Genomic DNA, 21,191 nt, shown 5'->3' on the forward strand with positions numbered 1-21,191 from the left:
CATATCTAAATAGGGAGAGAATAACTCCTACATCTATAACTAGGTCGAGAGAGTTCAAACTCTTGGATCTAAGATCTAGAATTAAACTAGGAGAAAAGAGTTCTCAGATATGCAATACATATAAGATCCACCTTTATAGATATCATCATTTACATCTAGAAAGCCGTATGATCTAACTTGTACAAATTTTTCCATTTTGTCATTCAATCGTTAGCTAGGCCAAATACTCTGTTCAGGCGATTCTGATCAGACTCGATCATATCATACATTAACAGACTCCGTAAGATTTAGTAGAATAAGTAATGTGACGTTAAGATAGATTTTATTTTATCTATTTTATATTTTACCTACTTAGAAATGAAGCCATTTCCTCGGCATCTAATTGTATTAGTGTCTACAATTGATTTTTTCTGTGTAATACTAGATACTTTATTCTATGGATAATGGATCTAATTGATAGGAGAAAAAAGCTATGTTGCTAAGATTAATTTGGATAAATCCATTGCATGAAACTGTCTACCTGAGATTGTCCCTTGGCCCCGTAGGTTCTCAAGGACCAAGAAATTGGACCTAGCCGTAAGAAGGTTTTTTCAGAACATTCATTCGGGCTAAAGTAGACCTATATGCTTGCCCCACATTCTTTGAGAATTAGAAAGAATCTTTCATTCGAGCTAAATTAGGCCTAATATAGCCGAGCATGAGGGAAAGATCATTTATACCAATACAGACAAGATCATTTTATTGGGCAATGGAGATACTTTAAGCATTCAATTAGTTAGGAAAAATAAGAAAAGAACAAGCACGTACTTGAGTGGGGCATTTCAACCTGATTCTGTTGTCTGACTTTATTCAACATCATCTCCATAATGCAATCACACTACTAACAAATTGGGCATTTCAACCTTATTCTGCAAGCAAAAATGAAGGCTAGCTCCTGCAAAAACTGAGCCAGCGTCCTTCATCACGCACTGAATGACATATCTATTTACATGGGTCTTCTCTAGATCGTCGTTTGGGAAAGGCGGCACGAGCGAATCACGAGAGCCGAGATCTGTTCCTCTCGTTGGAGTTGAGCAAGATCTTGAGGAGCGACCGCGCCTTCTTGCTAGCGTGGGAAGTCCCGTCGGTGAGGAGCGAATAGAGCGACGCCGTGACCGAAGAGTCCCTTGCCAGCACTTCGATCACGTCCCTCCCTCCGTTGCTGCATATGGACAGCAAGATTGAGACGCTGTATTCCTTCCCGGTTTTAGAAGCGGAGGACCGCAAGAACCTGATGATCAGAGGCAAAACTGGAGTCTGTAGGATCGCTGCGGTCCCATCGGCGTTCTCGGCTAGAGACGCGAGAACTGCCAATGAATCGACTATAAGTTCATCTTTTTCTGAGGAAGCGAGAATGTTCGCCAGCAATGGAATAGTTCCCGCTGCTATGACTCTACACTGGTTCCCGGGATGAAGAAGCAGCCCGAAAATCGTGACCACCGCATTCTGTTTCCCACAAGGCTTTCCATTTCTGAGGAGGTCCACGAGAGCTGGGATCGCGTCGGGCGTTTCCCCTATCAATTTCCGGTACCCCTTCACGGAAGAAAGATAAAACATTGTTGCGGCGGCAATTTGCCTGGCTTCGAGGCTCGACCCTTTCCTTAGAACCGAAAGGATCGGGCTCAGTCCGCCGCCATCGATTATTACCCTTTTGCCGCTGGTATGCTTTGAGAGCTTCAATAGAGCCGCGATTGCATTCTCCTGAGTAGCTGCATCAGGCGAAGACAAGAGGTTTAACAGCGGAAACACTGTGCCGGCTTCGATCAGGCATGTCCTATTGAAGATATTCGACTTTGCAAGCAGACGGATTTCGTAAGCAGCCTTGCTCTTCTGCTCAGTCGTCCCGAAAACCAGCCTCCTCGCAAGAAACCTCGAGAGTTTTTTCATCGCCTCCGCAGCCACCATGCTTCCCGGAACAATAGTCCTCGCGATGTCGCTACTTATCCTTCCTGAATTGGCGAGCGAGATCCCATTATCGGCACAAAACTGTTTTATAAGCTTCCTCAGAGCCGAATTCGGCACCAGCTCGGTGCTCGTGAGCCTCTCTCCTGTTTTCGGGCAGGTAATGTTCCCGGCCTTAAGCCATCTTTGGATTGATGACCGATCGTAGGTCTGTCCCGTGGAGACGGTCACGGGGTCGGTCATCAGCTCGAGCGAGATCGGGCATCGAAAGTCCTCCGGGTTCAAGCTACTGAGAGTCTCCAAGTGCTGTGCCACATCTGCTTGCTGGGTGCTTCTGTGATCCAGAACTTCAAACAGAACCACTCTGCAATAGCTCATGAATGCCATCAAACTGCTCAGCAATGGAGCTTCTCTCTCATTACCCTCCGAGCACTCCAGATTGATCTCGCCCTCCAGGAACTTGATTTCCTTGTGGCAGTCGCTCCAGCTCCTTATCTCAAGATACTCGAGAACCCGCCCGATCACGCCTCTATCCGGCTCGATCCCTTTCTCGAAGTAATCGAGCATCGACTGGACTTGCCTCATTGTGTACTCGTCCCGGCGATCGAGCTCGAAGTTTGCCCGCATCGCCTGCTTGGCCACCAGCTCGACCAACTCCTTCACCTCGCGGCCCGCGTCGATCGAGTCCAGGGGCAAAACATCCAGCGCCGTGCCGATCGCTCGCACCAGCACCCGGAACTTCGCCGCGACGAACCGCGACCTCATCAGGATCCACACCCGGGCGCCCTCGCACGAGCAGTCCTCGAGCAGGAACCTGATCTTCTGGAACGCGGTGTGGAGCTCGGAGAAGCATAGGAGGACGGCGGACACGGACCCGGCGGCGAGGGCCGGCCCGCGTTCCCGGACGTCCTCGAAGAACTCGAGCAGGACCCGGACCTGCCGGACGGCCTCCCGCGCGTTCCGCCGCTGGGTCGCGAAGAGCCCCGGCTGGAAGCCGCAGATGGCGCGGGAGAGGGCGATCAGGGAGTCGACCAGGATCGCCGGCTCGACGCTCTCGCCGGGGCGGACCGCCGGGAACGACAGGATCCGGCGGTCGGCGCGGTCGAACTTTTGAATCATCGGAACGACAAAGGAATTACGAGCTCCTCGTTAGATTTTTCTGAGCTCAAAGTTCTGAACTTTGAGAGATAACAGAAAAGAGTGTGTTTCGGTTATAAGAACGAGGAAAGAGGAGGGAAGAGAGAGAGAGAGAGAGAGAGACAGATCTTGGTGGACACGTGGCGCGGAGATGCGGATCTGGCCCTTGCTGAGTCCCAGAACCACGTGGTGGGATTTGGCACGAAAGGTCCCGGGACACGCGCGGCGTTGACACGTGGAGGCGCGTGGTTGGGCGGGGCGCTGCTTCTTGGATCCTGGCGAATTAGTGTTTTTTTTTCTTCTTTTTGTTTTCGGGAGATGATTTCGGCGGGCCCCACGGAGACCGACCGCCGCACACGTGGACGAATGGGGGGGTGACATGTTCCCCAAGACAAGGGGGATGCCAGTGCATTGAAGGCGAAGCAAGATGCAGCTGTCGATTTTTCCTCTTTCTTTTCTTTTCTTTTCTTCTTCTTTTTCCATTTTTTTAAGGAAATCAGGTGAATTTTTGGGGATTATTAAGGAACACATAACGTGTGGTTACGAATTACTTTAACAATAATAATAATATGTGTGATTTAATTTCGATAAACTTCATTTTCTACAGGCTGGTCATGTCAATGATGGTACAGATTCACACACTCCCGCGGGATGTACAAATATTTTATGACTTAGGAATAGTGGCATGTTGAGTGGGTGCGGCCGACATGAATAAAGATTAAAAAAAGAGTGAGAATGAATGATTTTTTTTCTTCTCAAAAATATAGATTAAGATACGTATATTTAGACAATTGAAATTTCACAAGTGCTTGCGACGGCCCTAGGTTAAAGGACACGCTCTAAAATCTGATAATTAGTCTGGTGAAATTTCGCAAATACTCATGTTAAACCAAACGCACCCTTCAAGAATGCTAAAACCTCGAGTGAACGAGAGTGATATAAGGATGGGATAAAGATGGGAAACCATAGACGTGATTTAATTATCGGATTTGGATTATGAACGGAGCAAGTTCGGCTTAAGACGTGTCTGGACAGGAGGAGGACACCTAATCGCGACGAATTCCGGCATTTGGTGTATTGTCTAATCGATATTCGTTTGTGACAGAACAAAACATAACGAATAAGCTCGCTTGAGCTTGATGTTAGAGATAGTGAAGTTTTAGCAACTTTTAAGGCTCGTACGTTCCACCGAAAACTTCACAATAACAAAAGATATTTTCTACGAAAATTATTTTCACGAAAAATGGTTAACTTTCATCGCTTTCATTTCTTATCAGGAGAGAAAGTTATTTTTCCCGAATTTAAATTTATCGCCTTCAATTCATGGAGAACGTTGTTATTACGTAAATGTGAACCCGGGTTTTCTTCCATTGTCCTGGATTGAGGGACAGCAGAAGGGGCTAATTTAAAAACGGAGACAAGTCATCTGGGTCGTCTCCTAATCATCCACAGTACAAATCTTGATTACCGCACCACAAAAATAATTAATTAATTGAACTGATAAACCCAACCTGCAGCCTCGCAAACTTTGATTCAAGAACAGCTGCAGATTTCCACACTCGACAGTGACCGATGTGAAAAAGAGGGTCGGCCTTGACGTGTGCCAATCACGGACTGATCAGTGTCCACGCGGTGTTTCCCTCTCAATGTCGCCAACGAAAACGAAAGCTTGTGGCTTCAGCTCAAGCTCAGAGCAAGGATTTTGATGCGAGTCAATCTTTGCATGCTAATGAATTGGCGAAAAGGACAGGTTTTGTCATTGACCGGCCTAATGAAATAAGGCCGGTCAACAGATGAATACCATCATTCGTCACTTGGCCGATTCAAGCAGGGGCTCGGCATCTGAATTTGTCGGCAAATTAATGGCAGGACACAGGTTGGGCTGAGCTTCTCACCGGATCTGTTTTGGGCAGGCCCCCGGTTAAGATTGAGGTGTTTCCTAGCCGAAGCTACTAACAGGAACCTTTATAGCCTGTCCGTTTGCGTTATAGTGACAAAAGGCTTCACAGATGCAGTTCTTATTTTAACGTGCCAATACCCGTTTATCCTGTTCCCAGCACACCCTGCCCCCCAAGTTGGGAGATAATTTTTCTTCCCTCGTCTCGGGGAATACTTCGTGTTTAACATCCCAGAGTTCAGATGAAGCCTCTTAGGACCAGATTTAAGCAGGGCTTGACATCTGATTTTGTTGGCAAATTAATGGCAGGAGGCAGCTTGGGCTGTGAGCTTTTTCACTGGATCTGTTTTGGCCATTGAAGGGGGCCCTGAGATTGGCTTTGAGCATTGTGTCGATGTTTTCGCACCGAGACCGGACTGGCCGGGTTTGATCGGTATGGGACGAATTGCATTTTTTCGGCCTGACCGATTGAACCGCAACACCATCTTGGTCCAAAAGAAGGTCGATGCCCGAGCAGTTCGATGCCCGGACCAACCCAAGAATGATGGAAAGAGATGAACAGATTGGACAGAAAAGTAGCTACACATGGGTCAAATGGTCTTTAGAAAATATGCTTTCATCACTAAGAGAGAGAGAGGAGAGGGCATTACCTCAAAGACAGTTACTACAATGCACGCATAATTTACAGTCTCACTTGGTGTTGCTATCTTTGGTTTCAACAGTTCATTGGCTGAGTTTTACAGCCAAGCCGGATTCTTCAAAGGCATAACTACGGCCTTGACTTGCAGATAGTTGTTGAGGCTGTAGATCCCCTTCTCCCTACCTATCCCGCTCATCTTGTAACCGCCAAACGGAATTGCTGCGTCGAAGACGTCAAAGCAATTGATCCACACGGTCCCGACCTTCAACGCCCGTGATAGCGCGTTGGCTATGTCCATGTTCTTAGTAAAGACGCCCGCAGCTAGACCATAGCGCGTAGTGTTGGCCCTTCGGACGACTTCGTCGAGGTCCCTGCTCGAGAGAATATAACTAGTTACCCAGTGCTAAACAGAAATTGAACTAAGAAAATGATGGACAAATACAGGCTAGGTGTTTTAAAAATGAAATACTAGTTCACAGATTTAGAAAAAAGAAAATCCTCATTGAAGTTTATAATAATTTCTAACAATTTTTAGTATTCGTTCAACATAAAGGAGCAAGCCTTGCAATATCTAAATAGAAAGCTCTTCACTCACTTGAATTTCAATATCGATTGCACAGGGCCGAAGATCTCATCCTTTGCTATCAGCATATCATCCTGAATGAATAAAGTTTCGTATAGGGGTTACCAATTAGATAACACTCTACCGATGCACAAGGCAACCAGCAACTAAATGACCAAGCAATACCTGGACATTCGAGAAAACTGTTGGCTGAACAAAGAAACCTTTGGAGCCTAATCTCTCGCCTCCACATTCAAGAGTCGCATTGCCATCTATGCCAGCTCTTATGTATCTAAGAACCTTCTCGAATTGCTCCACATCAATCTAGGAGATATGGCATCACAAGTTCATAACAGCATCAGTCGAAAGCTCTAAGTAAAAACTCTGACGTAATTATGACAGATTATATCGAAAGAGAAAAGCTGCAGCGAGCTCTCAGGTCATTTACTGATTCAGAGGCTTGAAAACATTCGTACCTGAGGACCTTGTTCGACACCCTTCTTGAAAGGATCACCGACACTACGTTGCAGCGCCCGAGCTTTTGCCTTCTCAACAAACTCATCATACACTCTTTCATGTACATATGTACGAGACCCAGCGCAGCAGCATTGCCCCTGTTTATATATCCCTTCATTCATTCATCTATGGCAACTTCATTTTCATCCCATAAAACTGTCACGATACTAAGATCAGACGGACCTGATTAAAGAAAAGAGCAAAGTGTGCAAGTTCCACGGCATGATCAACATCAGCATCCTCACAGACTATGAAAGGCGACTTGCCTCCTAGTTCCAATGTCACAGGCTTCAGATTGCTCCTTGCAGCCAATTCCAGGACAACCTTGCCAGTTTGGGTAGATCCAGTGAAGGCGAGCTGCACGGCAGAGCACAAGTTTTTTGGCCTTAAAAGGCGCATATGCCAAAGTTCGGAATATTCATTTTAATTTGCCAAAATTATGAAATGATGCTAGATGATGTCCTTTCATGAAGCCTAGATGAGCTGACATTCTTGGATGAGAATCTTTTCAAGCCACGTAACTGCTATATATTCAAACCAGTCTATCTAATGCCAATCGACCATGGATTTAACATTTCAACTTTATGAAGCAAGTAGACATAGGATCTCAGCAAGAACTCATGACATTAGTATTTCCATTAGGAGACACAGGTGCTTTGCCTAAAAGCCATCAGGAAAGAATAGGCCGTCTCTCTCATCTACAATCCTTTGATCACATCCTTGTAAAGTACGATGCTTACATTCGTGGACTAGGCAGTCGGTGAATATTCATGGGGATTAGTAGAGAAGAAGGTTCGGATGCCCATGATATCCATTAAAAAGTAGGATGCTTCCCTTTAAATCAGAATACTATGAAAAGGATTATTTTTATGCCATCATTTGAAAGAGGAGGTTTTTTTTTTTCTTTTACTGTGTTGCACAAGAATCCTGAAACATATTGTAGAAAAGAGCGACTTGCATGTTAGAGATTATTGAGAGCTTGAGCATCACATGCACATTGTGGCGTATCCATTCCTCATATTTTTTTTTAAATTATAACACCTTAACTCATTATACGAAGTACTCGTAAAATTGGCTTGTTAGTTGAATTATCTCCATTCAGATTACCAAGCAATCCCAGATAGTATTTTCAGCTGATTGGTCTAATATACCTTGTCCACATCCATATGGCTTGCAAGAGCTGCACCGGCTGTAGGACCATAGCCAGAAACAACATTTAGAACACCAGGAGGAAGGCCAGCCTGTCACCAACACAATCACTTCAGCAAAGTAGGAATGAACCTTGGCAAAACAGAGAGCTCTTGCATGAGTGAGAGTTTCTTATATAATTTGAAAGGTAATTAAACAGCCTGTTTGTCTAGCTTTCTGCACGAGTTACATCCTTGTTTTTCAAAGTTAAGATATGCTGATTATCTTTCCACCTAGACCATAAGTGCTAGGCATTTTCTTTTGCCAATCAGACCATGAAGCACTAGGTACCCATCTCGACCTGAATCCACACTCACTGCTTTAAAATTTGGACTACAAAGACACACTGAACCAATAAACCAAATCGGCTAAGAAATACTCATTTGCGGAGGATTCCTCTAGCAGCTAAACTCAGACTGAGTCTCAACATATATCAAAAGTATCCCAAGATACCAGCTGTCAATTAAATTTTCTGTTTAGTCTGATAAAGAGTGGCAATGGCCATGCAGACCTCAGAGACTTAAGAGTTGTAAACAAAAATAGTTCCAAACAAAATTTATATGAAAGAATATCAAAATAGGCTCAGTCCGAGTATAGACAAATTATTCCTCTGTACTTGAGAGAGAGAGAGAGAGAGAGAGAGAGAGAGAGAGACCTCCTCGAAGAGTTTTGCAGCATACAGTGCCGTCAAAGGTGTTTGTTCTGCAGTCTTTAGGACAATTGTGTTACCACATGCCAATGCGGGTCCAACTTTCCAAGCAAACATGATAAGAGGAAAGTTCCACGGAATGATCTGCCCCGCAACACCAATCGGTTCATGCAATGTTTGCACATGGTAATTTCCATCGGCCGGGACTGTAAGCCCATGGATTTTATCGGCCCAACCTACAATATGAGAAGAAGAATCAGAAACATTGACAAGACAGGCTAGTCAAATGATAATGACATAGAAAGAATGCATCATTCCTTACCAGCATAATACCGAAAGAGACGTGCCAGCATCGGCAATTCAGATTTGGCAGACTGCTCATAAGGCTTTCCACAATTCCATGTCTCCAGAGCTGCAAGCTCGTCATTATGCTTTTCAACCAAATCGGCGAAGCGCAGCAGTATCTTTGATCTTTCCTGGAGAGCAAGCGCAGGTACATCATCAAATGGATGAACTCAAGATGTAACAACAGGCGGATGTATGTAACAGAAGGAAATCGTGGCTATAATTTTTTCAGTCGCACATAAGCAGTCATCTTTGGCCACGGTCCTTCATCGAATGCCTTGCGAGCGGCCACCACAGCGCGGTTAATATCTTCGGCATCACCCTCGGCAACAAGAGCAAGGACATCCCCAGTACGAGGATCATACGTTGGGAAAGTTCTTCCTGAGATAGAATCAACTTTCAGATCCATGTCAAAACAGCTACATGCAAGAATCCTATCTACTAACAACAAACCAAGCAATTACAAGCCATCGCCATTACTTTCCAATTAGCGTTACTTACCTGACGCCGCATCCACGAAGCGCCCATTAATCAGATGCTGTGTGTAATTTATTTGGACGGGCGGAGAAATCAGCTCTTCGACTGCGGCTGCAGTACTGTACCTGCTGATGCTACTTCCCACGCCATGGTTGCTTCCTAAACATACAAAAGTACCAACAAGCAAGCAGAACTTATCATATAAGGAATCCGGAGAAAAATAATGAATATAGCAAAAATATTAAGGAGAGAGAACTGAAGCTAATTGCATTTACATAATAATTTGATAAAGAGCAAATAAGAGACGAGTACTGCTGACAAGAAATGAATGGTCGGCTGGACACGAACTTCGTAAGTCAGAGCATAATTACCATATTTAAGATTGCTCCAAAAATTAGAGTCTTTAGAGAACAACACAAGTCTCGGTTAATATCAATCCTTAACAGAACCCATCTCTACGAACTGAAATCCTACAAATCTCCAGGCCAATTTGGGTCTGTGGGATCACTTATTACAATTCTTTCTTCCGTTTCATTTAGCTCCCAAATCAAGAAATAACATCAAGAATTACGAAGCCAAGAGTGGAATCAGACCAGACGCTCGTCATCTACCCCTGCGCCATGCAGGGTGAGAAAGGAAAGAACCGGACAGTCATCGGTTTCAGAAGTAAATTCCCACCGAACCATTTCTTCCTTTGGAGGGTTTACTAAAGTCAGCGATGAAAAGGTGGTCACCTGAAGAGAGAAGCCGCGAAGCAGAGAGCGAACGAGTGAGCAAGGACGATAATCTGCGAGCAGCCATGGCTCCTTCCCCAAACAGAGTAAAGTACAGAGGCCCCCTTTTACGGATACAGAAAAGAAAGAAGGAAAGCTTTTCCTTATTACAGAAACCAAGAGCATCCACCACACGCTCTCCTTATCTCATCTCAAGACCACCTTGTCGCCCCGAGACTGGGATTGCATTCGTCATCACAACTCACCATGAAAGTCCAAAAGAAAGAAAAACGGGAAAAAGAAATGACAAAGAAAAAGACGAGTCAGAGACAAGAAACTCGGGACGGACATTGAAGAGATTTTGACGAGAGCTGTCTCTCTCTCTCCCCACACATGGCGTTTAGTGGATCGTGGCTTCGAAAGGTGGCGACAGAAGGAGAGAGACGGAGACAGAGACTATCGCTTTTTTCGCAAGAGAACTCTTATCCTTATCTTTGGGATAGACTTTAGCACACTAATATATGTCAACTGCCAACAGAATAACAAGAATCTCGAGCGATATCATCCCAAAATTCAGATCTACCCAACACATTATTTCCCCTGGAGATTACGTAAGACGGGAACAGAACGACAGGTGAAGATCGGTGGTCACGGAGGTGTGGGAGTAATGAGCAAAGATGGCTGCTCATGCTGCTGGTGGTCTGGTCTCCTTCCTATACAAAAGGCTATAATTTGAGGGAAAATTCTAAAGAGGCGCTTTTTTTTATCATACAGGTAAGTGCTCGAAGTTCTCTCATTTTTTTTTAAATAAGAGTCTAAAATGGACTTTATTTTAAATCAGGGTTCGAAATATTCTCATTTTTTTTTTCAAATAAAAATAGAAAGTGGATATTGTTTTAAATAAAGACCTAAAATGGTCAAGTCAGTATCAAAGAAGGGTTTCGCTTCATTAGCTAGTTAAGGGCATTTTCATCCTTAATTTTTTTCCTTTTTTTTTCTTTTTTCCTTTCTCTATTTTTTTCTTTAGCCGAAGTGGAACCAATTTTACGACAATTGCTGAGTTCCTGTGCAGAAACTCACTCAAAGTTTACGAAGAAATGCTCCAATTCATTCTGGCAGAATTCCGAGTTCTTTGTCAAATTGCCTTTCAAGAAAAATAAAGATATCAATCCAACAAAAACGACCCATTTAGAAATGAATCCTGATGGTGCATCTCTAGCCCATCAAGAATGCCATCAGTTGATTCAGCAAGGACTGATGGAGCCATCTCACTCTTAGGCTGCGCATGACAACAATTCTGTGTCCGGGAACAGATTCTGCTCAGAAATGATTCTTTTTTATTCTGTGCCCGAAATTGATTCTGAGTATTTTAAGGCGTTTATTAACGGCCCAAAATTCCATCCATAGAATAGAAAAAGAACAGAAATGCGTTTGGTAACGCCACAAAATTTCTTTTTATTAATAATGTTTTTAAATATTTTAATATTTCTTTCTTTTTTTTCTTTTCTTTTTTTCTTTTCCTCCTTCTTGGCCATGGCCTGCTCGCCGGCCATGACCGGTAAAATATTTTTTTATTAATAATATTTTTATTAAAAGTATTTTTTCTTTTTTTTGGCTATGGCCTGATCACCGGCCATGACCGATAAAATATTTTTTTTATTAATAATATTTTTTATTAAAAATATATATATTTTTATTTTTTTTGGCCATGGCCGGTAAAATATTTTTTTTATTAATAATATTTTTTATTAAAAATATATATTTATTTTTTTTTGCCATGGCTTGGTCGCCGGCCATGTCTGGTAAAATATTTTTTTTATTAAAATATTTTTATTAAAAATATATTTTTTTCTTTTTTTTTGCCATGGCCTGATCACCGGCCATGGCCTGTAAAATATTTTTTTCATTAATAATATTTTTTATTAAAATATTTTTATTAAAAATATACATTTTTATTTTTTTTTTTGCCATGGCCTGGTCGCTGGTCATGGCCGGTAAAATATTTTTTTTATTAATAATATTTTTTATTAAAATATTTTTATTAAAAATATATATTTTTTATTTTTTTGCCATGGCCTGGTAACAGGCCATGGCAGGTAAAATATTTTTTTTATTAATAATATTTTTTTCTTTTTTTTTGGCCATGGCCTAGTCGCCGGCCATAGCCTGTAAAATATTTTTTTATTTTAATAATATTTTTTATTAATAATATTTTTTATTAAAATATTTTATTCTCGTCAGATCCGGCGAGGGCGGTCCTCGGGCCGGACATTAGTAGCTACATTAAAAATCAAGAAAAGGAAGAAGAAAAAAAAATTGATTCTCAAAATTGTTCCCAGAATCAAGAAGCTACTTTTTTTTATTTTTAAAAACTGATTCTGGGAACAATTTTTGACAAAATTGTGCCCAGAATCAAAAAATTAAACAAACACATTTCTGTTCCCAAACTGATTCTAGGAATAAAAGAACAGAATCAAACACTGTTTGGCAAGTTGTCATGCGCAGCCTTAATAGGCATGTGAAGCATTCTACATTAATAAACGAGCTGAGCAAAATAGAGATAAAAAGAAATTGGTAATAAATTACCAGCCTCTTAATCATTTTCTGCAAGATGACAAGTTTCCTCTACCATATAGAAAAGCCTTATTTTGGCAATACCCGAAGAGGGCCAAGCGAGGACCGACTTCGTTTGGGCGACTCTCGCCAACCACAAGCAAGGCCGTCCCTCACCATATTTGGGTGAGGATAGCCTCGCTTGTGGCCAGCGAGGACCTGGACGAGGCCACCCTCGCCAGCAGCTAGTGAGGGCTTGCAGGCCCTCGCGCAGAACTCAATTTTGTGTAAAAATCGAGTCTTTTTGCTAACGCCGTCCAATTTGAATAATGGAAAATACTGACGCAGTTTTTTTTTTTCATATTTTATCTCTCCCAGGTGGCGTCCTATGTGACATTAAGGTTAACTAATGTATTAAAACAACATCGTTTTGATCCGAATCCTAATTTTTACATAAAGTCCTAATTAAATTAGGTTAAAAGATCCAAAAAATTTTCTATAAAAAAGACAAACTTGAAAAAGACAAAAGACTAAAACTTTAAAAAAAAATACAAAAGAAAATACAGGCAGCCCTCCTGCTTGTGACCTCCACCCCATCACCGATGGGGCATGGACCATGGCCGGTGGGGTCACCGGTGCCTTAGCGAGGGCCGCAACCCTCTCCTAAATCTGGCGAGGGCCACCAACCCTCGCCCCAGTCCGAGCGAGGGCCATCTAGGAGAGAGTCACGGCCCTCTCCTGGTTCTAGTGAGGGCCTCCTCACCCTCGCCTCTGATCGGCGAGGGTTGCCGGCCCTCACCGAGGCAGCAGCCACAGGCAATACTCGCCTATTTTTTTTTAAATAGTTTTCTTAATTTTTAATCTAATTTAATTAAAGTTTAGGTTAAAATTGCCTTTAAAAGAAAATGCCTTTGACCGGCTGGAATATTTAGCTGGCCAGCAAGGTTAAGCTCTTATTTGAAACTGTCATGGCCACTTTAGGCCCTTTTTTTAAACAAGATCCACTTCAGTCATTTATTTGAGAAAATGAGGTCGCTTCAAGTCTTTATTTGGAATTTTCCTGTAATTTTATAGAAAGTAATCGCCAAAGTGAACTTATGAAGGAATACAACACAAGCAAATCCATTTATAACTTGTCACGGCATGGGCACCATATAAAAAAAAATTTGTACGTAGCTCGTTTGTGCCCTAATGTTAATCTGAGGTAAGAATTTTAACCCGTTTGTCTCGCGAAAAATGAATGATTTAGAAAATATTTTTTTAAAGGGTTAATACCAGGAAGAATTCCAAACTGGTACATCTGTGACAATTTTGCTCTGAACTATTTTTTTTATCACAAAAAACTCCAAACTAGTACACTATGATAAATTTACCCCGAACTAATTTTTTGACCACCAAAAATCCCAAACTGGTACATTTGTGACAATTTTACTCCGAACTATTTTTTTTGCCACAAAAAACCCCACACTGGTATACCTGTGACAACTTTACCCCCGAACTAATTTTTTTACCACTAAAAACCCCAAACTGGTACATTTGTGACAAATTTACCCTCTGTTAGTGTCCATTAAATTGGATTAATATCACGAAAAACTACAAATTGGTAAACTTGTGACAAACAGAGAGGTAAAACCCAAAACCGGTACACATGTCAATTATCACGTGTCATTAAACTTGGCAATTTGACAGTAAAATTTAACGGAAACTAACGGAGAGTAAATTTGTCACAGGTGTACCAGTTTGAGATTTTTAGTGGTCAAAAAATTAGTTCGGGGGTAAAATTATCACAGATGTACCGGTATAGGGTTTTTTGTGGTCAAAAAAATAGTTCAGGATAAAATTATCATAGGTGTACCAGTTTAGGGTTTTTTATGGTCAAAAAAATAGTTTTGGGTAAATTTGTCATAAGTCTACCAGTTTGGGGTTTTTCGTGGTATTAACCCTTTTTTAAAAATGATAACTTGATCGCTTACGAGAATAAATGAATAAAAAATATTTTCAATATCAATGAAAATATTATCGATAAATGAAAATAATTTATGTTGATTAATTATTTCAAGCGATCATATTTATTTTCCTTAAAATAAACAGAGCCTTTAATTTACCCCTTTTCTCGACTTCTCTATTTCTCCGTAACGATGGAGGAACGGCCATTTACTTGATTGGATCGAGGAGATTGAAGTCAGACAACGCAATAAGTGTAGTTTAAAGACGATTGCTCGCGATGTGATGCGAGCCGCGAATCGAACGAGCCGAGGTTCGTCGAGGAAAATGTCAAATACGGAGAAACTAAAATCTTGTTTGTCCCTGAAAAAAAGAAAAGAAGAAGAAAGTAGACTTAGCATATGGAATCGGGCGAGGAAGATGCTCGAACGAGTATCAAACTACCTTTTGCTTTCAAGTTTTTTGTGGTTAGAAATCTTGATAAGCCCTTTTGAGGAGAGGCAGAACCACTATTAGCTATCGCCATCTTTAGGGGATTGAAATGGGGAGGGTCCATTGGAGAATGCGAAATTGTGGAAAGAGACCTTCTCGAATTATTATTGTTAGAATAATTAAATATTAAATCATACCTTCATCTAACAGCTTAAACTTTTAAAATCGTTAATAGTGATCCCACCAAAATCTAACATGATATTAGAACATGAGGTCCTGAATTCAAATCTTTCCAGGCTCCATTTACCTCCCCAATTAAATATATCAACGCTTAGTACTAGGCAAAAAGACCAGACTAAGCGTGAGGAAAAATGTTAGAATAATTAAATATTAAATCACGCCTTCATGTAACAGCTTAAGTTTTTAGAATAGTTGACAGTGATCCCGCCAAAATCTAATAGTTATTAATTGTTGTTTAGATTGTATAGTTTGCTCATTAAGCGGGAGGCATTGCATTGTGGACTTAGTATGTATTAAGTCCGATATCGGTATCAACATAAATATATTACTGTTTAACGGATAACACGTCTGCATAAGTTAATCGCATGACTAAGTACTCGCCCACTTAGACCTAATAGAAATCGACCTCATGGAAATCATGAAAAAACCATCATTTGCACAACGAAGAAGCATATGATCGTTGAGTCTTTGTATAATATGACCATAGAAATATTCACAGTTAGTAATATCAAAGCATGTTTAGTGACCCTTTTTAAAATCTGAAGAACTTTAAATGCTAGTTGTTAAGATTAACATTTACACGATTTGAGTAAACCCTTTTAAGGTCAAAGAAAGGAAAGACCAGTAACTTGAGCAAACTGGTTTTACCCGATCTATGGTAACGCGAATTGGCTGCTTGTGGAGGTGAGGACCCAGCGAGGTGGTGTGATTTCGGCTGTCGTGTGATGATGGTAGGCAAGATACAAAGTTAACTCTCTCCGAGGTCTGCGGAGAAATCGGGCTCGTTGGGTTTGAACAATTTGGGCATCTTCAGTTCTTGAGGATCCAGTATAGTGACCTTTTGGTTGGCCCCTCTTTTCGTGTTGGCGGCGAATTTGGAAGCCAGTATTGTAGCTCCAAGGTGTTGAGTGCCGGTCGCATCGTCGGTTAACTGACTCATCTCCTCGTCGCCATCAAAGTCCTCGTGTCCATACTCGCTCTCCTCGTCCGCTCCATTCATGTAATAGACCTCCTCGTGTCTGGCCAACTCCATCGCTAGCTTTCTCTTCTTGAATCTTCTCCAAGCGACTTGGATATAGCACGCCCCCCAAGTCCGCCACTGGTGGGAGTAATACCTGAAAGCGTTTTACATCACAATCAATCTCAGTTTACAATCTTTCGAAACACGCAAGAACGTGGAAAAGTTCGTACATCTTCGAAGCTGAGAGAATGATTTCTCCAGTCGAATTTCTCGCAGAATAAATATGGATACCTGAAAGCGTGTTGGAGTTTCTTGCTGTGGAGGCGCTTAAATTGGGTAGAGACAAACTTCAGGTCCTCGGCTCTCAGCGCAAATGCCTCCACTTCTGAGAGGGTTTTAACCGTTCTAGTTGAGGATGGTAGGTTAAGGCTCGGCGTAGGCACCAACGCCCAAGTGAGCAGTTCCTCACCACAAAAGTCACCAGCTCCAAGGGTGATGGAATTGAAGAATCCTACTCTTCCACCGTCTGTGGTGCTGCTCTCTACTTCGCCCCTTATGATGAAAAGCATCTCATTCACCGGATCGCCCTCTCGGACGATGAATGTGTCTTTAGTATGCAAGGATGAGACCAGGCGTTCACAAATAGCATCTAAGAGCTGATGATCCATTTGTGCAAAGAAAGGGACCTAGATAAGAAAAGGAAAGAAATTCAGATTTGCTCGAGTTTGTATGTCTTCAGAAGGATGAGAATAGATAAATATTTCCAAACACCTAATAGTTTCCAATAAATAATATCTAGCATGCGTAGACGAGATCCTAATCTCTCGCTTTTGTTGGAAGTAGAGAACCAGATCACCTGTTCTCTAACATATTTGTTAAACTATGACAAAAAACTGACTTTAGAATATTTTTCTTCAAATAACTTGCGCTTTCACGTGTTAAATGCAATGACTGAGATATCTTACGCGGCGAACAAGGGCTAGACAAAGATGCCTTTGAATTTGGCGTCGAAGATCAAGAGGTAAGGATTGTAAAATGGTTTCCTCGTTGACACCTCTAGTGGCAAGCCATTTGTACTGAACAAATTGGCGGACACGTTCTTGCAGATCTGGAGGTAGTTGACGATGCCGCATCCACTCCTCTGTATCTCTCCGTTTAATTCTCCATTCTTCAAGTCTTGCCGTTGAAGATTGTAAATATGTCTGTAGAAAACAAAAGTTTTTCAAGAGAGAGAGAACTGTTAGCAGCGGCCAAATCTCAATACTGACTCATAAATGTCAATGAGACTCTTGGAAAAATGACCGCAACTGTTCAGTTACTGGTTAAACACCATGCTTCCCTCACTGGGCTACAAAGCTTCCACAACTCTCTAGAGCTTTTCGAAATAATTGGTGTCACAAGTTTTAAACAGCTAGAGATAAAACTCCACAAGAGCACAGCACAACAGTGTGAAAAATAATAAGCATATCTTTACATACAAGATATTCTATCATGTGATATTGGAAAACCTGACTCAACATTAGTCGTTAATAAGCAAGACAATGAGCTGGGCAAACACTCCTAGAAATACTCTCTCCTTTCAATTAGTATCTATATTTATATCTGGGACTTCTCAGCTCTAGAAATACCAAAGAGGAATATGCTTAACCACAGGTTATTTTCATTAGAAAGGAAAGCTAATGACAAAGGCTATAATCTATAGTCTGCACCTGCATGACAGCTCATCTGCTTAAGGAAATGTCGCCATGTACTGTTAACAGCAATCATGCCTTTTAGAACTTAGAAGTCTATGACTCCAAAAAATGCCATACACGAAAAGCAAGAGACTGGAAAGGCAGAAAATCAAAAATCCGTGGTTCTGCTATGTTTGCACCACAATGAAAGTGATCCAACTGATTTAAAAACTAATAATCGGTGCACTGGTCCTCAGTCCTTCATCATGGCACAGTAAAGGTTTGGCGGCTTTGACCATGACATCACAAACGAATACATAACAAATACAAGAAAGGCACAAACCTGCATGTTTCCGATGAAATGCGAGAAGAAAATCAAACCAGCAATGCAGATAAATATGGAGAATATATTTTCACCACTAAGAGTGGTAGTCATCAAACTCTGCCCATATGAACTGCCAGAGAGAAAAACACTATGAGTACAAGAAAGGACCTGGCAAATCACCTATTCTGCATTCGTGAAGACTGGGACTGAAAGTAAAGGCAGAACCGAACTTCATAGGGGAAAAATTAACAAAAAAGACTGCTATACATACATACATACATACAGAGAGAGAGAGAGAGAGAGAGATTTAATGAACAGACAGAATAATAGTTGTGCATTGGGAGAGAATATTCAGATGGATTGGGTCAAATTTTAAGTCAGGAAAACCTTCTTCGGAAATGAACTGTAAAAGTAAATTGCATCCATGTCATTCAAAACCCATATAATATTGTTGGCCCAAAAAAACCTATATAAAATTCCTTTTACTGATGAGCATTACTCAAACTGCATTGACATTACCCAGCACATTGCACCTCAAAAACTTAAACTAAATCATCCCGTGAGCTCAGCAGCAGAGCTATAATCTGTTTATGGATGGTCGATACATTAGCCACATCTAGCCATCAAATTACGTGAATTTTGTAAAGCAAAACTGGCGATTGCATACCTCAAGTTCCGCAAGCCCCACCAAAGACAGTAGAAGTATTTCTCGATAAAATCTGCTGAAGCTACTTCATTTATGAAGGCACTAGCAAATATTCCAAACTGAAGATGGTCGTCGTCTTTGAAAGCATCACATTTGGCCAACACCTGAGTGGAATTCAACCACAACATGCGTTGAGGGTCATTTAAGGTGGTACAATCAAAAAAACGCTGTTTACAGGGGGGAGAGCGGGTGTTGTTCATTTCCTTCTCACATTCCATCCTCCAGCATGAATTTAGCCTCTGAATGGACCATAAATACCATATCGATCCTATAACCTGTACCAGAAGAGTGTGGGATAAGTATGACCATAACTGCAATTACATGACATGATCTAAAAGCAATAACAATCCACGCATCCACTTCCGCAGTGAAATAACAGAAAGTAGTAACAAAATGCTTACATGACTAGCTAGTGTGCAGAGAACGAGATTGTATGCTGCTCCTGTCCAAGCAGTCTTGGCTATCACCCCAGTTGTTTTCACAATCCGTCTATGCAGCGGGAACATGAGGAAAAATCGAGGAAAATATTGAATGAGAACGATAAGAGAGACCGTGTGGTTGGCATGAACAGCTGTAGGATTTTGTATTGCTGGGATAATGAACCAAATAAAGATCTGCCAAAGGGAAAACATCAGCGGCCGTACATAGATATATTACAAAAAAACATATTGTTTGCCTGGCTCGAGAAATGTGTAAGATGGCAGTTAAACAGCATTTCAGCAGAACAGACAAACACGTTAATTTGAAATTACAAAGGAAGATCCGAGTTTATAGAAGTAGAAAGACATGTCATCAAACAAAAGCGATATAACATCCAATCTACCAAACTCAAATGCGTGTCAATTCAGAGGCGAGACAAAGAACATCTGGATGAACCGTCTAGATACGAAAACACCCTTTCAAACTACTGACTAACATCTCTTAAGCTTTTGAAACAATCAAGTTCAACGTGGGTTAAATCATGCAATATATCATAACATAACTTCCATCTCCAAGTAACAGCGTGAACTTCCGGAATATTTAGTTGCATGCTATTTGACACTGACAAAGGCGTATGTTCATCTTCATGCCGTGTAAAGCCCTACTGACAACAGCTCTTCCTTCTCATTGAACCAAGCGAGAACACTCTGCTGAAGAAACTTTATTCGTATTTCTTTCAAGCTTTCTTCTCAAAATCGCATTTTATAGCCATATTCCAAATATCAGCCACTCCGGCGACCTCTTCCCTCATTTTCCTCAAAAGCTTCATCTGAATTGCAGCATTCCATTTCAACAATTCTTCATTTACGAAACCTTCAGAGACATGAACTAACGAAAGTAGAATTTTTTTTTTTTTTAAATTTACTCCATTGACAACTTCTGTCGCACATATCACGCCCTAGGTGAGCACTCTTCTCAACGGCAAACGATTCAAACCGAAACTACTTCCGTTCGAGATCACGCTGACCTGGGGAAGAGGAAGCGTCGCGGCGAGATCGATGACGAAATCCGTCCTCAGGTACCGGATGGCGATCTCCCTCGCGTCCATGACCAGGTCGCCCCTCCCGAAGACCCGGGAGTTCGGGGCGACGAACGCGGTCCTGAACTTCAGGACCATGTGCATCAGGTAGAACAGGTCGGCGACGGTGCGGAGGAAGGTGACGACCACCCCGAAGCGGAAGTCGATCCGGACGCAGCCGGGGCCGCCGACGAGGAGGATGAAGAAGTAGAGCGGGTCGATGAAGAGGGCGATGAGGCAGGAGACGAGGAAGACGTGGTTCCATCGGGCGACGAACTCGCTCCCGGGGTCGAGGGTCTGGTACCACCAGGGGATCTCGCGGCGGAGGGAGAAGGGCCGGGCGAACTGGCGGGGGAAGCGGGACGAGGCGGCGGCGGCGGCGGCGGAGAAGTGGACGCGGCGGCGATGCATGGTCTCCTCCCATGGCGACGGAGGCGGGCGTGGATTTAACGGGCGGGAGGAGGAGGAGGTGACGTTAGAGATAGAGAGAGAATGAGAGAGAGAGATTTGCGCAGAGCCGGAGGTGTTGCAGGAGCGCGCGAAAAATGGATGGAGGAAGAAAAGGAGGAGACTGGATGGAGTCGTGCCGATTGATTTGGGCCCGATGGGCCCTCTTTTGGGCCTTTGTAGGGCCTCATGCGGGGACCCAAAGCCCACTCATTTTATATATTTTTGTATTTTATATTTTCTTGGACCAATCCTAGATTTTTCTCTTTTTAATTTCATTTCGATGATTCCGCGACCTCTTAACCGAGAAAATATTGGCTGAGCGGTGCGACACTCCACTCAGCGAT

The 21,191-nt window shown here is 42.2% G+C and overlaps 3 protein-coding genes across 3 annotated transcripts; all 3 read right to left on the bottom strand.

The window, feature by feature from the left end:
* Positions 1-819: 819 nt before the first annotated feature.
* On the bottom strand, positions 820-3,131 carry LOC115678855 (U-box domain-containing protein 19-like). Its single transcript, XM_030602321.2, has one exon. It carries the CDS (start codon positions 3,058-3,060, stop codon positions 1,036-1,038), a length of 2,025 nt encoding a protein of 674 aa, XP_030458181.2. The 5' UTR covers positions 3,061-3,131; the 3' UTR covers positions 820-1,035.
* A 2,444-nt stretch (positions 3,132-5,575) lies between these two features.
* LOC115678824 (aldehyde dehydrogenase family 2 member B4, mitochondrial) lies at positions 5,576-10,320 on the bottom strand. Its single transcript, XM_056319407.1, has 11 exons — positions 10,087-10,320; positions 9,377-9,511; positions 9,114-9,256; positions 8,853-9,006; positions 8,537-8,766; positions 7,845-7,934; positions 6,877-7,050; positions 6,654-6,791; positions 6,364-6,501; positions 6,211-6,272; positions 5,576-5,986 (listed from the first exon to the last, which is right to left on the bottom strand). Exons 1-11 carry the CDS (start codon positions 10,151-10,153, stop codon positions 5,713-5,715), a joined length of 1,605 nt encoding a protein of 534 aa, XP_056175382.1. The 5' UTR covers positions 10,154-10,320; the 3' UTR covers positions 5,576-5,712.
* A 5,365-nt stretch (positions 10,321-15,685) lies between these two features.
* On the bottom strand, positions 15,686-20,914 carry LOC115678823 (probable cyclic nucleotide-gated ion channel 16). The gene is made up of 7 exons (XM_030602278.2): positions 20,347-20,914; positions 19,301-19,513; positions 18,861-19,174; positions 18,212-18,323; positions 17,161-17,397; positions 16,487-16,881; positions 15,686-16,349 (listed from the first exon to the last, which is right to left on the bottom strand). Exons 1-7 carry the CDS (start codon positions 20,806-20,808, stop codon positions 15,983-15,985), a joined length of 2,100 nt encoding a protein of 699 aa, XP_030458138.1. The 5' UTR covers positions 20,809-20,914; the 3' UTR covers positions 15,686-15,982.
* Positions 20,915-21,191: the final 277 nt, after the last annotated feature.

Source organism: Syzygium oleosum, unplaced genomic scaffold, assembly GCF_021117445.2.
Source record: "Syzygium oleosum isolate NSW1041296 unplaced genomic scaffold, Sole_v2.1 Sole_v2.17, whole genome shotgun sequence".
Lineage (NCBI taxonomy): Eukaryota > Viridiplantae > Streptophyta > Magnoliopsida > Myrtales > Myrtaceae > Syzygium > Syzygium oleosum.

Bases quoted from the DNA above. Each gene is read 5' to 3' on its own strand.
- LOC115678855 (XM_030602321.2), bottom strand. From the start codon at position 3,060: ATGATTCAAAAGTTCGACCGCGCCGACCGCCGGATCCTGTCGTTCCCG.
- LOC115678824 (XM_056319407.1), bottom strand. From the start codon at position 10,153: ATGGCTGCTCGCAGATTATCGTCCTTGCTCACTCGTTCGCTCTCTGCT. The intron at 9,512-10,086 runs GTGACCACCTTT...TTGTATGTTTAG, and splicing joins TTCGCGGCTTCTCTCTTCAG to GAAGCAACCATGGCGTGGGA. The intron at 5,987-6,210 runs GTGAGTGAAGAG...TCTCTCGAGCAG, and splicing joins CAATCGATATTGAAATTCAA to GGACCTCGACGAAGTCGTCC.
- LOC115678823 (XM_030602278.2), bottom strand. From the start codon at position 20,808: ATGCATCGCCGCCGCGTCCACTTCTCCGCCGCCGCCGCCGCCGCCTCG. The intron at 19,514-20,346 runs GTCAGCGTGATC...TCCCTTTGGCAG, and splicing joins CGACGCTTCCTCTTCCCCAG to ATCTTTATTTGGTTCATTAT. The intron at 16,882-17,160 runs GTAAGATATCTC...TTTCTTATCTAG, and splicing joins GTCTAGCCCTTGTTCGCCGC to GTCCCTTTCTTTGCACAAAT.